Source organism: Siphateles boraxobius, unplaced genomic scaffold (genome assembly GCF_051911475.1).
Source record: "Siphateles boraxobius isolate OS27281-9 unplaced genomic scaffold, OSU_SipBor_1 130, whole genome shotgun sequence".
Taxonomy (NCBI): Eukaryota; Metazoa; Chordata; class Actinopteri; order Cypriniformes; family Leuciscidae; genus Siphateles; species Siphateles boraxobius.
The window spans coordinates 38,847,983-38,862,150 of record NW_027508734.1 but is presented as its reverse complement, the minus strand read 5'-3'; the positions used below and the strand labels follow the sequence as shown (position 1 = coordinate 38,862,150).

At 39.9% G+C, this 14,168-nt stretch overlaps 1 protein-coding gene across 1 annotated transcript in view; it reads right to left on the bottom strand.

Moving 5' to 3' along the window:
* Nucleotides 1-14,168, bottom strand: part of b4galnt4b (beta-1,4-N-acetyl-galactosaminyl transferase 4b) — a 171,754-nt gene that overhangs the window by 135,853 nt on the left and 21,733 nt on the right. The window contains exon 3 of the mRNA XM_077229364.1: nucleotides 3,382-3,491. Coding sequence (XP_077085479.1) covers nucleotides 3,382-3,491 — 110 coding nt within the window. The remainder of the gene's footprint in view (nucleotides 1-3,381; nucleotides 3,492-14,168) is intronic.

The following is a 14,168-nucleotide window of genomic DNA, read 5'->3' as shown; positions in this document are numbered from 1 at the left end:
CCCTAACTTAATGAGCAAGGGTTTTTTTTCCAATTAAAAAATTATGTCTGGGAAAGCAATATCAAAGGGCTCATCCTTTTCTACAAAAAAACCTAACCAAGGTTTGTTTAGGCCTATGTCACCGTTCAAAGCCTCATTTGAGAAGAAAATCCTATTCATCGCGAAAAAGCGTGGGCAAAAAAAGCATTATACTCACCAAAACTACTGATTATGTTTTACACAAAATCCATCCTAATTTCTTTCCTCAAAAAGACTTCAATTACTCTGGTGTACAGGTTATCTGTGCGTTTCAGTCCCAAGAACCTTTTCTATCGCCATCGAGGCTAATGCTGAAAGTAGAGTCTGTCCCGTCGTATTTCTGACATAAGTTTTAATTCGCTTTAGGGCTGAGAGTGTTTGCTCGACAGAAGCAGTGGACACAGCTGACCCATGCTCTCACACAGAGTTTTGAAGGAAATCAATGAGAGCATTGGGACTTTTGCCTTCAAAATCATTCGTGGCATAAGTTACATTACAGTCAGTTCTGTTTTTCCCGGACAGATCGAATAGAGTTCCGTGACTCAGTGTTAAGCTGGATAATGCTGAATAAGGGATTTTTTCCGGTAGTATTGAACCTGCTGGGGGTTGAGGAGGGAAAGAAACATTAATTTGGAGGTTGAAAAACTATTAAATCTACAGGAATGTATTTTAGTTTATGCAGTTCGCTACAGATGCGGTTAGCTAGCTCAGCCTCTGACTACCAGTAATAGTACGTGCTCTGACCACCCAATCAAAGGACGTGAAAATGCCGACGTTATTGTACGCTTGCTAGATGGCCCCGGTGCAATCAAATCGAAATTTGATTGGCTGAATAAATCTGACTGATTATCTGATTAGTTAAAGCAACGGTCTCATTTCTATTCATTTTAAGCTACAGGCACTCGCACTGTCGACTCTGAAGGCCTCAAGGCAGATTTATTTTACCCTGGCAACACATAATGGCTGAAATATAATTGGATAAAAGCACTAAAATAAATATACAATACTGAAAGCAGCGCAACCAAGAGAAAAGCTGTGAGATTAAGAGAATGGACTATTGGGAATAATTTAATACTCATTCATGGAAAAAATATATTAAAGTGCAATTCAGTGATTCTGATAGTGTTTTGGCCAGCAGAGAAAGCCTTGCTGGCCCTGACGGCCCACCACTGGCGGAAGCAGTGTTGTTTGATCTGCTCGCCATTGCTGTTTATTATACTGAGCCTCTCTAACCATTATAAAAATATTTCTGGCATGACAACTCCCAGAGTGATTGGCATGGTAAAGGGGTATGACAATGTTGTATGTTTGGTCTTAGCGGAATCGATCTGCTATGCTGCACCATCTAGAGTTTCATGCCAGAACTTTGTATAAATACAACATTTAGATAATAAATATTTCTTGGTATGAACCAGAAGCACACTGACAAAAAACAAGACTACATTTGCTTCAATGGAAAGTATATTTACACTGTCTGGAGAGTTCACTATTCTCTATGTATACAAATAGAATAGAAAATATTTCCATATTGAAAATAGTAAATGTGTGAGCAAGTGACCGATTTCAGTCTTTTATAGTGTAGGGAGGTAGGACCTTCAGATTCTAGTCTTGATTGAACAGAAAAGCTGACGACTCAGCTAACAAAAATATATTCTAAGAATGTTTTGCTAACATTGCCATTAAAGGAATAGTTCACTTAAAGGGGTCATCGGATGCAAAATTCACTTTTATATGGTGTTTGCATATAAATGTGTCTTTGCAGTGTGTGGACACAACCACCATACAATGAAAAAAATCCATTTACTCCTTTTTTTTAATCCTCAAAAAGCCTAAACACCTCTCAATAATCAAGCCGTTTGGATTTTCTGAGCAATATGATGGCATATTGCTCATGCTCCGCCCACGACAGCTGACGGACCGTCCCGTATCAGCATATTTCCCCCTCAGTCATTTGTATACTGTCCACCAAGGCATAACTTTACGTGTCTTGTGTCAACACCTCCATGGAAGAGAGGGGAGGGGTGAGCAGTTGCTCATTATCATTTAAAGAGACATGCACAGAAACGGATCGCTTTGAACAGAGCTGTTTTTGAGGAGGTAAAAAGGGTGTTGTTTTACACAACCATTGAGAGATTTTACCAAAGTATGTTACAAACTTTACATGAAGACCCTAAAGAATCATACCAACTTGTGGAAAATGGGCATCCGATGACCCCTTTAAAATTTTAAATTCTGTCATCATTGGGGTACATCAACTGTCTGGTTACTGACATTCTTTAAAAAAAAATCTTTGTGTTCAGTAGAAGAGAGAAATTCATACAGGTTTGAAACAACTTGAGGGTGAGTAAATTATGACAGAATTTAAATATTTAATTGAACTATTCCTTTAAGTTATGAAAACTTTATGTCTGAATGTTTCTTGAACGTTCAAAACGCCGTTAAAAAAAAAAACAATACTTGGTGATGTGAATGTTAAGGGAACATTACATTTTCCAAAAATTTATGGGAATGTTACTTTTGAATGTTCTCTGAACATTCTGAAACAAGCAGTAAAGCTGTTAGACGAACATCCAATTAAAACATATAAGCAACAAAAGTTCCATAATTGATGTATAAATAATGTTTTTGTGCTAATGTTTTGAGAACATTATTAAAGACCAAATAACTTTGAATTAATGTTCTATGAACCTTTGTTCATAACTTTGAGAAAACCTTGCCAGAATGTTAGCAAAAGTTCTGAGAATGTTCCCTGTTAGCAAGGCAGTAGGTGAAGTGCAGAATGATATTTATTTAATCAAAAATATTGATCCGTATTGGTGCTAGAATGAGACTGTAAATTTTTAATGCATATATATTCTAAACGTGAATTTTAACATTGTTTTGGAGCTCACTAGCTTCTGATTTCATGGGGACTAGAAATAATAAAAAATAAAAAATAAATAAAAAAGTCTAAATGTATTGTGCTGGTATGAAAGTACTGTTATTTTTAATTAGAACTCATCCCTTGAGCCAGTTACATGCCTGGCTCCCCACAGGGCCACAAAGAGAGAGAGAGAGAGAGAGAGAGAGAGAGAGAGAGAGGTTATATTATGCATGGATGTCAACAATCCACTGGCATGGAATTAGTAAAAACATTCATTTAGAGAGCTTTTTATTTAAAAGGATATTGTGAGCAGGGCAAAATCCTGATGTGTAGATATACATAACACCCACAAAACAGTACATATAAAATCATGTTTAGCATAGCATACCAAACATTGCATACTTTATAACTAACACATCAAAGCCAAGAGTAACTACTTTCACCTTATTACTTGAAAGTGAACAGAGTGTTGATTATGATATAAAACATGGCTCACTCACCCCCCAGCCCTCCTCCTGACTGTCAGCATCGTCATGCTCAAAGGGTATGAGAGATGAGGATAGGTGTTTCTTATGACTGGACCCTATCCCGTCTGCCTGCTTCTCCATATCTGTGGGAAGAGAAACACAATTTAGTGAAATCTTCATTTAAAAAACACAGTTATTAGAGAAATAAATTTACTTTATTCAAAAACACAAGTTTTAAGGAATTTTAAAGGAAAATGAGAGAGAAAGAGAGACATGGAAAAGTACAACATTCAGGTAAAATGATAGGGGTACTAAAGAAAAAGAAAGCAGAGGAAAATTGGGGGACTGGATGCCATTTTATCATCCAAGGAGCAGGGTTCTTCACTGCATCTGGCTCTAACAAGATAACAGGCTGGCAGATGGAAGACAGATAAAATATCCCCTTTTTCCTAATTTCTTCCATTTAAAATCTTTTCATGTGACTAATTGGTGGTTTCACAAGTTGAAGCCTAACAAGCCTGAAAGGTTGTCATTGTTAGTGTTGATGGGGATGCTGCAAAGCCAATGCAGCATGAATATGGAACATCAAGTGAAGAAGTCATTTGGTTTCTTCTCATTGTCAGAAACATAGCATATCTTTCCATCCCATGTCTTATGCAGTGGTAGTGGAATAAAGGTCACACAACTGAGAAGATGATCATAAGGTCTGTAGTTTGAGGGATGTTTGAGAGACAATTAAGCATCGAATATTGTCCGTTGTTGTATTCATGGATACACCTGAGCAAACAGCATAGTTAACAACACAAATAACTCCAATCCTAATAAAAACATTAATTGCTGGTGAAAGAAGAGTTAGGATCAATTTAGGTCTAATGATGACTATTTGCCCCGTCAATACCACCACCTATTCAGAGAGAGCAGCATGTCTACTAGCCAGAATCACAATCATATTTTATATTTTCTCATTTTACTTTCATCAAAAAAGCATAAAAAAAAACATTTTATATGCATCTGGGTCTTACTATTCAAAAATAGTAGAGTTCAGCTACAAACGGATATTTCAAAAAATCATTAAATCTTGCATGAGTGAGTGCATCACTCTCTGAATATTTAGGATGTAAATGAAATACATCAAATACAGCAGAAAGTGTAATGAAAACATTACAGTCTTAAAATATGTGTGAATGAGCACAAGTTTCTAGCTACTGTCTGCTATGTTTGAATTCTCAAGAACACTCTTAGCATTCAGAGAGGCTTTGTCTTCTCCTGGAGAGCATTTTTTAATCAAGGCAAACACATCCTGGGGAGAATCAGAACTGATGACTCTTTAAGAGGGCTCACCAGAATGACACCTGCCCTACTCCTCGGAACATACTTCTGATTGAGATGAACTACACAGACATAAAAGAGAGAGAGTGAAACGGAGTCATAGAGAGAATATTAAGACTGACAGCTGATTTTAAAAGGCTTATGAAACTAATGTTAAAAAAACTGTTTTATGTATCTACAAAAAAATGTGATTCTGTCAGGACCACTATTTTCAAAGATGATTAACAATTAGCATACAGTTTGAATTGGCTGTATGGTTCCATTCTGGGTAAGAGCAGAATACACCGAACATAAGCAACATAAATGTTTTGCCGATATCATTAATGTTCTTAATGACAATAATTTAATGTGAGAACATGAATCAAGTCCTGATTGTGGACGAGAGAGGAGATGGGAATGGAGAAGGGTTATTAGCTCCTGAGCAACGCAATAAAGCTGCAGATAATACCTTATATATAGGGATGCTATATAGGGATATATATATATAGGGATAGGTATCGTATCCCTAGATGTGAATCAGTTGAGAGTCAGCTGACATGAGCATGACTGACATGACCTGCCAAAACTAACGCTACTCTCTTGTTGACAAATATAGGCAACAAAAAGCTATTTAAACTTTCAGAAACATCATGTACCATGATATTTACATGGTACTACAATGTACATCTAAAAATATATATTTTGGTTCCCTTTCAAGGGAACTCGAGCTACGTTGAGACACGGTGGGAACGCTCTGCGTGATTGCGTCGTGAAGCACGTGTATAATCAGTCCAAAGGAAGAGCGAGGCGTCATAGGCGGGTGACGTCATAGACCAGGAAGCTATAAAGCAACACTGAAATCAGACCGCGACAGCTTCTGTGCCTTCAGCAAGCGATCTGTGTATTCTGTCCTTGTCATATTTATTGTTGTCTGTCAAGTTGCAATATATATATATTATGGCAAAAGAGAGCAAGCAGCTTTGTGTTGTTCCCTGCCCACGTTATATCATGGGTGGGGACACACACATCAGCTTTTTGTTACTATTTGGGAGTGGAGCATGCCACAGTCAGTTCTCGAGGGGGCTGACTGTGAGCATTGCGAGAAGCTGTCCGTGAGGACGCTCCGTTCCCGCCGAGCGTTCTTCGAGGAGGATGGTTCGGTTCGCACTCCCCGCCCCGCCCTATCTCAGCTTTCACCTGCCAGATCCAGTGCTGGCGATTTCCAGTTCCGAGGAATTGGTATCGTTAGTGTTTTGTTTAGAAAAAGAGAACAAAACGAATAAAGATATCAAGAAAAAGGCAGATGTTTGAGTTTTCAATAAATGAATAAATAAGTCAGCTCATAACTCTGTTGAATAAAGAAGAGCTTTAAAAGGAGGTTTATCTAGTGCTTTTGCTAGTTAAATATTTTCTGGCCAGCTGAACATTATGAGAGTAAAAATAAAAAGAGTTTATTAGATGAAATATATCTAAAAACAGAAAAACTCTGTATCTCAGCCTCCACGGTTTCGAGAAATCGTTTCTCCTCTGCTTCCTCTGGGAGGCGACTCTCTGAGGAGGGTCGCAGCACGGCCAGTTCGGTTGTTTTCCTGCTGGTGGCCACGGAGTGATATATATATATATATATATGTATTGTATATATATATATATTTATTTATTTATATATATATATATATATATATATATATATATAAATAAATATATATATATATATATATATATATATATATATATATATGTTTTTCTGATTTAAAAATAAAGAAAAATAAGTTAAAATTATGTCTGTTCTTCGGTACGCTCCGCTTTCAAAAAACTAAGAAATAAACAACCATTCAGCGGCATTACAGAGGTTTCTTCCTCACCAATCTAATGTTCCTGAGACTGCTGGGCGGAGCAGTCTCGGTCTACTAAGCTCCTCGCAGCACAGAGTGCAAAACGAGCATCGCCATTTGGGCTCCTCCACAATCGAGGGGGACTTGGGTGGCGGTAGCAGTCTAGCCAGTTAGAGATATGCAAGATCTGAGGACTATTTTATCTCTAAAAAAGCTTGGACAAATAGGAAGCCCTGACGCCGAGACTATCAGGCTTCTAAAGGGTGGTCCCCTCCGGGGTAGGGATGGTTTTGAGAAATCGTTTCTCCTCGGCACCCTCTGGGGTGCGACTCTCTAAGGAGGGTCGCAGCGCTGGCAGTTCGGTTTTTCCCTGCCAGTTCGTCGTTCAGGGCACCGAGGTGTCAGCGTCCCCATACGATCCTCCGAGGATGGTCATAGGAACTAAGTTATTTAGAGGTAGGCAAGATCTGAGGACTGTCATCATCTCTAATAAAGCTTAGACAGGAAGTCCTGTCGTAAAAAAACAAAACAAAAAAAAATGAGGCTATCAGGCTTCTGAGGGCTCCTCCGGGGCAGGGACGGTTTTGAGAAATCGTTTCTCCTCGGCGCCCTCTGGGCCGCGACTCTCTGAGGAGGGTTGCAGCGCTGCCAGTTAGGTTGTTCCCTGCCGGTTCGCCGTTCAGGGCACCGAGGTGTCAGCGTCCCCATACGATCCTCCGAGGAGGGTCGTAGAGCGGTCAGTCCGGTTGTTCCCTGCCGGTTCGCCGCTTCAGGGCACCGTAGTGACTGTTCACCCAAATCCAGAGGCCAGTCTTGAGAGACTGGTTCCCCTAGTAGAATTTCTGGCAGTGTGGAAACTACTGGCACATATTTCTCGGTGGGTCCTACACACTATAGAAAAAGGTTCAGAATTCGGTTCTTGTCCACCCAGATTTCTAGGGGTCCTCCCCACTCGGTGGACCCCGAGCAGGCTTTGGTTATGGAGCAGGAAGTACTGACACTTCTGCAAAAGGAGCTGTAGAAGGGGTTCCTCCTCCGGGCAGACAGTCAGGGTTTTACTGCCATTACTTCATTGTTCCAATAGAGGATGAGGGGTTGCGTTCTACTCTAGACCTGCGTCAATTAAACAGCAGGTTTCAGAATCTTAAGTTCAAAGTATGCTTACGCTAAATATGATTGTGTCACAGACTCAGTCCGAGGACTGGTTTGTCACAATAGACTTAAAGGATGCTTACTTATCTATCCATCCTCATCACAGGAGGTTTCTGAGGTTTGCTTTCAGGGGCGAAGCATACCAGTATCAGGTTCTTCAATTCGGCCTAGATTATCACCCCGCACCTTTACAATATGCGTGGATGCTGCTCTGGCTCCTCTGAGATTCCAGGGCATTCGCGTATTAAATTATGTCGACGATTGGTTGATTTTATCTCAGTCCGAGCTTTTGGCAGTGGCCCGGGGAATGGAGACTTCACCCCTAGGTGGTGTAGCTTCTTAGGGAGAACTTCGGTCAAACTACAAGTCGACCTTTCGCATCGCTTGTACAGTGCATTGCCCTTGTGGTTCTCCCTCACACATCCAGCTCCGCTTGGACTGGATGTGATGTAATAGGTGTGGTTGCCGCTACACCTATACGCTTTTCTCCGATATCTTTGCTCCTGGGAGCTCTGGAGTTGTGGATACTGTGAGCTCGGCCTCTGAGGGGGCCCAGCTCATGGATTCAGGTCTCTCGACCGAGGTTGTGGAGACCAGACTCCAGTCTAGAGCTACCTCCACGAGAAGACTAAATATGCTGTTATCTGCCTGGTGCAGAGAGCGCCTTCTGAATCTTGTTTCTGCCCTGTTGGTACAGTACTTGATTTCTGTAATGAATGTTTCTTTGCTGGGTTATCTCTGAGGAGAGATCCTTAATTTCGTCTTCTCCGTGGTACATGAGGCTGAGGCCTCCACGTAGTTGGATTTGCACCTGGTTTGGTGGTAGTATTTCTTCACCCCAGGTCGGGTTGTATTTCTAGGTACCTACTAAATGTGCGGGTCATTTGTGCTCCAGGCCTTCTGTCCTCCACCTTTAATACCCCAGATCAGGAAAATCTTAAATCTGTTATGCCCTGTCCGGGTTTTGGATGCGTATGTCCACAGAGCTGCTCAGTGGCTTCTATCAGAACAATTATTTGTCTGCTTCGGGTAACCTAAGATAGGTTGCCCTGCATCTAAACAGATAATGTGCAAGTGGGTAGTTGAGGCTATCTCACTTGCTTATGAAGCGGCCGGACAGCGTTCACCTGTGGCTGTTCAGGCCCATTCTTCAAGGAGTATGGCTGCCTCTAGGCTTTAGTTTCGGGTGTTTCCCTTCAGGATATTTGTAATGCGGCAGACTGGTCCTCACCACATACATTTGTCAGATTTTATGACCTACACCTCTCCACTCCTGGGGCTAGGTTGCTTGCTTCTAGTGTGTGCAAGGACTTCACACAGAACGGGCATTTGTCTTTATGGCATAGTGGGTATGGGGTTCCCAACGCGTCTCAACGCAGCTGGAGTTCCCTTGAAAGGGAACGTCTCAGGTTACGTATGTAACCCTGGTTCCCTGATAGGTAACGAGACGCTGCGTTTATCTGCCATACTTCCTGCATGCCCTGATCGACTTGCTTCAGACCTTTCAGAAGCTGTCGCGGTCTGATTTCAGGGTTGCTTTATAGTTTCCTGGTCGATGACGTCACCCGCCTATGACGTCTCGCTCTTCCTTTGAACTGATTATACACGTGCTTCACGATGCAATCACGCAGAGCGTTCCCACCGCGTCTCAACGCAGCGTCTCGTTCCCTATCAGGGAACCAGGGTTACATACGTAACCTGAGACGTTTTCTCATCCAGAGCCACAGCAAAATAAATTATATTTTACCCGGTTAGAGCTTGCAGTTTGAATCAAATGTGATCACAGAAAAATACTATTTATCATAAAGTAATATCAAGAAAACACACCTTTCTGTTGATTTGTCATTGTGGGTTGCACACAAAAGCACCATACAGCAGAACCAGTTCATATGATTCATGAACAAAGGAGTCTTATGAGCTGGTTCTTTTAATCAATAATTCAAAAACATTCAACTTAGGAATTGCCTGACTGGATCAGTTTGACGAATCATTCACTGAATCCATCAGAGGGATTGTATTAATATGAACTTAAGTCTATCAGTCATATCTGTACTGAGTTGAAGCAAATTTTGTGTTCTTAAGGTTGTGAAACCTAAATTAGTTTAACTGCACACTGGCTGTGAAGAATGGAAAGATGGCTCCTCCGCAAGTAAAGTAAAGAACTTTTACTGTTTTGACACACTTTGTTGGAAAATGGATATACCTGCGTTCTCACCTTGACTATGAGGCGTGTGGAATGGTGTTGCCTCTAGGCATCAGAGAGTCCACTCTAGGAGCATGGCCTCTTTTAAGACTCCTACGTATGTAATAGGTTTGTGTTGCGTCAGGCTGGCTTTAGAGTTTGGACATGGATTCGACCACAGACTCTCAAGTTAATCCATTCAGTAGGCCACAGGATTTTTTAACCTTGCTGGTCAGACATTTGTTGGTATTAATGTTCCCATAGTGTCAAAACTATGACCAGTGTTGAGTTACCTTAAAAAGTGAAGGTCTCAGGGTTACGTATGTAACCCGATTCCCAGAGAAGGGAACAAGATGCTACGTCGCATTGCCATATTTCACGTCACCTCATCAGACAATTATAATCTGTGACATAGGTGCCCTTTTATGGTATTTTTGGCACGCTACGCTTTGTAACCTGACATCCATTGGCCAAGAGTTTCAGCGAGTTTCACAAGTACTTCAGACACCGGGGCAGGCTGAAGGCATTGCATCAATGCCATGACGCAGCATCTCTTTCCCCTCTAAGGGAACCGGGTGACAGGCGTAACACTGAGATGTTTTATTTCAAAGCAAATCTAAAATATCAGTCTAAAATTATACAAGAATAATGTATGTTGAATTACATTATAAATCTGCACAAATTGTTTGGTTAAAGATTAATAGCTATAAATTATTAAGTAAATATTTTTTCTAGTGGTGGGCATAGATTAATTTTTTTAATCTAGATTAATCTCACTGTAATCTTGGAATTAATCTAGATTAATCTAGATTAAAATGGCTCATTTGAATTCTGTCGAAGGCATTCAGAATATTTGTGCTACCCAAATAATGACTAAAAGTAGGCCTAAGTCTTTGAGAATGGGTTTCTCAAGCCAGATGGCGCATTAGACCAGGGGCTCATCTCCTGTTTCCAAAATGCATCACAAACGGCTTGAGAAAGCTGTTCTACTATGATAATTGGTGATGAAAATAAATCAAGTTCAATCAGATATACTTGTGTTTACTATTGGATACATATTTACATCTAACTGATAGTGCTGTGCTGCTTGCCTCGGTTGCACTCAAACATAGTAGTTTAACATTACATCAGTGCTTGGCCCGGCAACTACCACATTAGCTAAGGGATGCTTTGCGTTTAGGTGGTACTTGAGATTGTCAGCTGAATGTGTGGAACGCTTTTCAGAGAAGTTAAGGTAACTTATTTTAGCACAATTCACACCCAGCGGTAATTCAGGAAAACAAAATCTCCGAATGATCCACATGAAACTTTTGTCTTCCGACCTTTATAACATCGTGTCGATTTATTTTGGTTACCAGTAATATGTGTGAGGGAGAGAGCAAGACAGGGCTTAGTGTGGAGATGGTGAAGTCTTGTTTACACTTTCGCCTGGCTCCGAAGTGAGAGAGTGCGCGCGCGCGACCGGGTCTCTCTCTCTCTCTCTCTCTCTGCTCGTTCTTTCAGTTAAACATGTGCCCTGTCACAAGCGCAGCAGTTCATCTACATTACTCACCGAATTTAATGCAGGAAAAACCCTGTTTATGCAAACAGGAAACAGCATAATTTGTCTTGTTTAGTAAAATAAAGCCAACCTTTAGATCGTCTTTTCCACTCCATGTTCACCTCCTCTGCTCAAATCGCTTTGACATCACGAATGACACACAGATGCGTATAGACGTCATGCTATGGTGCCCGATAAAGGACAAAGGGGAAAGTTGAGTTCGCGGTCTGTATGTGTATATTATGGCTGGGACTTGGAGCAGGAGCATCGATAAGAGGAATCGTTAACGTCGAGGGCATACAATATCGATGGTTCGTAAAACTTAGAACTGGTTTTTGAGTGGAACCGGTTTTCAATTCCCATCCCTACCCCCTACAGTGCAATTTGGCTAGGTATACATCAGCGCTAAAATATCAAGGTGAAAGTCATCATAGCTTGCGTAACAGATCCAGCTCAGCTCCCAACCCAACTTTAAGAATAGATTAACGGCGATATTTTTTTTATCGCCCGATAAGAGTCTCACTTTAACGCAGCACGTTAGATTGAGGGTAAGTTGTGCTAGTGGCTCATTAAAATGCATAAAACAAATAATTTTATGTTCATATTTCGTGAGCTTAGAATTATATGGTTCTATCTCCACTTTTGGTCGAAATTGAGTTTTTGACATAATCTTATCCATTAGGTGTTTATTAATGCCTGTGTGGTGTTATTTTTGTTAAAAAAAATTTTTGTTAGAAGTTATTAATAAAATAAAAAGGTTCCATCTCACAAAACAGCAGGGATTTAAAAACTTTGATGCTCAATATCTCAGAACTACCCTAAACGGAGATAGAACTGTACAATTCTAAGCTCACGATTTGTATTTAACATTTACATTTTCCAATTCCCCAATGACTTAGCTTACCCCAAGTTCTGTCACTGGTTTTTTTTTGTTTTGTTTGTTGAGAAGTTATATTTCTCTGTTATATAAATTGTCTTCTATTTTCAGTAGATGTCCAGAAAAAAAGAATTAGATGAATTAGTATAATTTGTCCTACAGTAGAGGTTAAAGGACAAGTTCGCTATTACACTTAAAGCCCTGTTTTAAGATCGTTTCTGATGAAATAGAACGGTTAAGATTGAAATTTGGACACATGCTGCTGGCCCGAGAATTTTCGGTTTCTGTGCTAGCACCCCCCCACCTCCACAATGGTTTCATAGGGGCACTGGAAGAATCATTCATAAAACGCATTAAACTTTAGTTTACAAATACGTGAAACTCACCGAGTGGTCTGGGGTGTTCACTGATATGCTCACACAAAAATCGCTGCAAAAGATGCTTTCCAACAGGTGTTTTACCATTCATTGTAAAACTGTGGACCTATTTTTCCAAACGCCTCAGACCCGTACATTCTTCCGTTGAGAGCTTGAATAATAGACACTCCAGCCCAGTTGGTGGCGATAATGCTCAGGTTCAAATATTCAGGTTCAAACCTGTAACCCTTTCCATCAAAATCGATCTCAAAATCATCATCGTTCCATACCAATGTCTAGGAATCCATTTCCAAGTTGACAAGGATAGCTTTGATCTTTTAAAAATGTTTGGATAGCGTAGCCTACGATACCGCGATGCATACAACTACAGAAAGAATACAAACAACCCCATTTCCATTTCCGGCGGCGGAGTAATACCGTACCTCACAGAATATCCAATAGAATACAAGTCAATGGAGTTGGACAAAAACTAAGAAAAAACCTGTTGGAAAGCATCTTTTGCAGCGATTTTTGTGCGAGCTTATCAGTGAACACCACAGACCACTCGGTGAGTTTCACGTCTTTGTAAACTAATGTTTAATGCGTTTTAGGAAGGATTGTTCCAGTGAACCTATGCAACCATTGTGGAGGTGGGGGGGTGCCACCACAGAAACCAGAAATTCTCGGGCCAGCAGCATGTGTTTTAATCTTAACCGTTCTATTTCATCAGAAACGATCTTAAAACAGGGCTTTAAGTGTAAAATACCGAACTTGTCCTTTAAGCTTTACCTGACTGTTCCATATATGACATTGATTTGTCCTAACGAAAATAACAGTTACACAAGCTCAGGGAAGCCTCGTCTCATCTTTCATTTACATTTTGCTTTTAAAAAAGGTCCTGACCAGTGATGTCTCTGCAAGCCACCATGTTGTCAATGTCAAAGGAACCAGAAATGTGAAGAATAGGTTAATAAGAGACTGTGTGAATAAAGCCAGTGAAAATTGTTTTTGAAAAATATGACTGTTATTGGAGAAAAGTCATTAGGCCTATGTGGGCCATTCTACAGAATTGGTTCAAAGTCAGAGTTGGAAACGTCTTGAAAAAAATGTGTCTTTTTCCACAAATTTTTTATGTATGCAAATTGTTTAATATCCAAGGTACACATTTCTAGTAATTGTGCAGTTAAGTATCATATTGTATTTTCAGAAAGTTTTGGAATATTTTTCCTCTCCCAAAATTTGTCATTAACGAAACACAATAATAAATAATTTAATAAGAGGCTTATATTGACCTATTAATATTTTGTTTACATCTTCCTTGTAAATATATTTTTTGGTATTTTTAAAAAAAGTTTTTCACAGGTTAATCAATAACTATTACAATTTTAACAATATTTCCGGTATAATTTATAAAATTTGTTGTATTTTGTATTTTGTATCTTTCTTTGTAAAATGCATTAAGTTAATCATACTGATTTCAAAGTTAAGGATTCATTAGTTTGAATATACATGGAACCAAACACTATAATAACATCTTAGTTGATAATTCAATATACTTTATTTTGGACAAAAC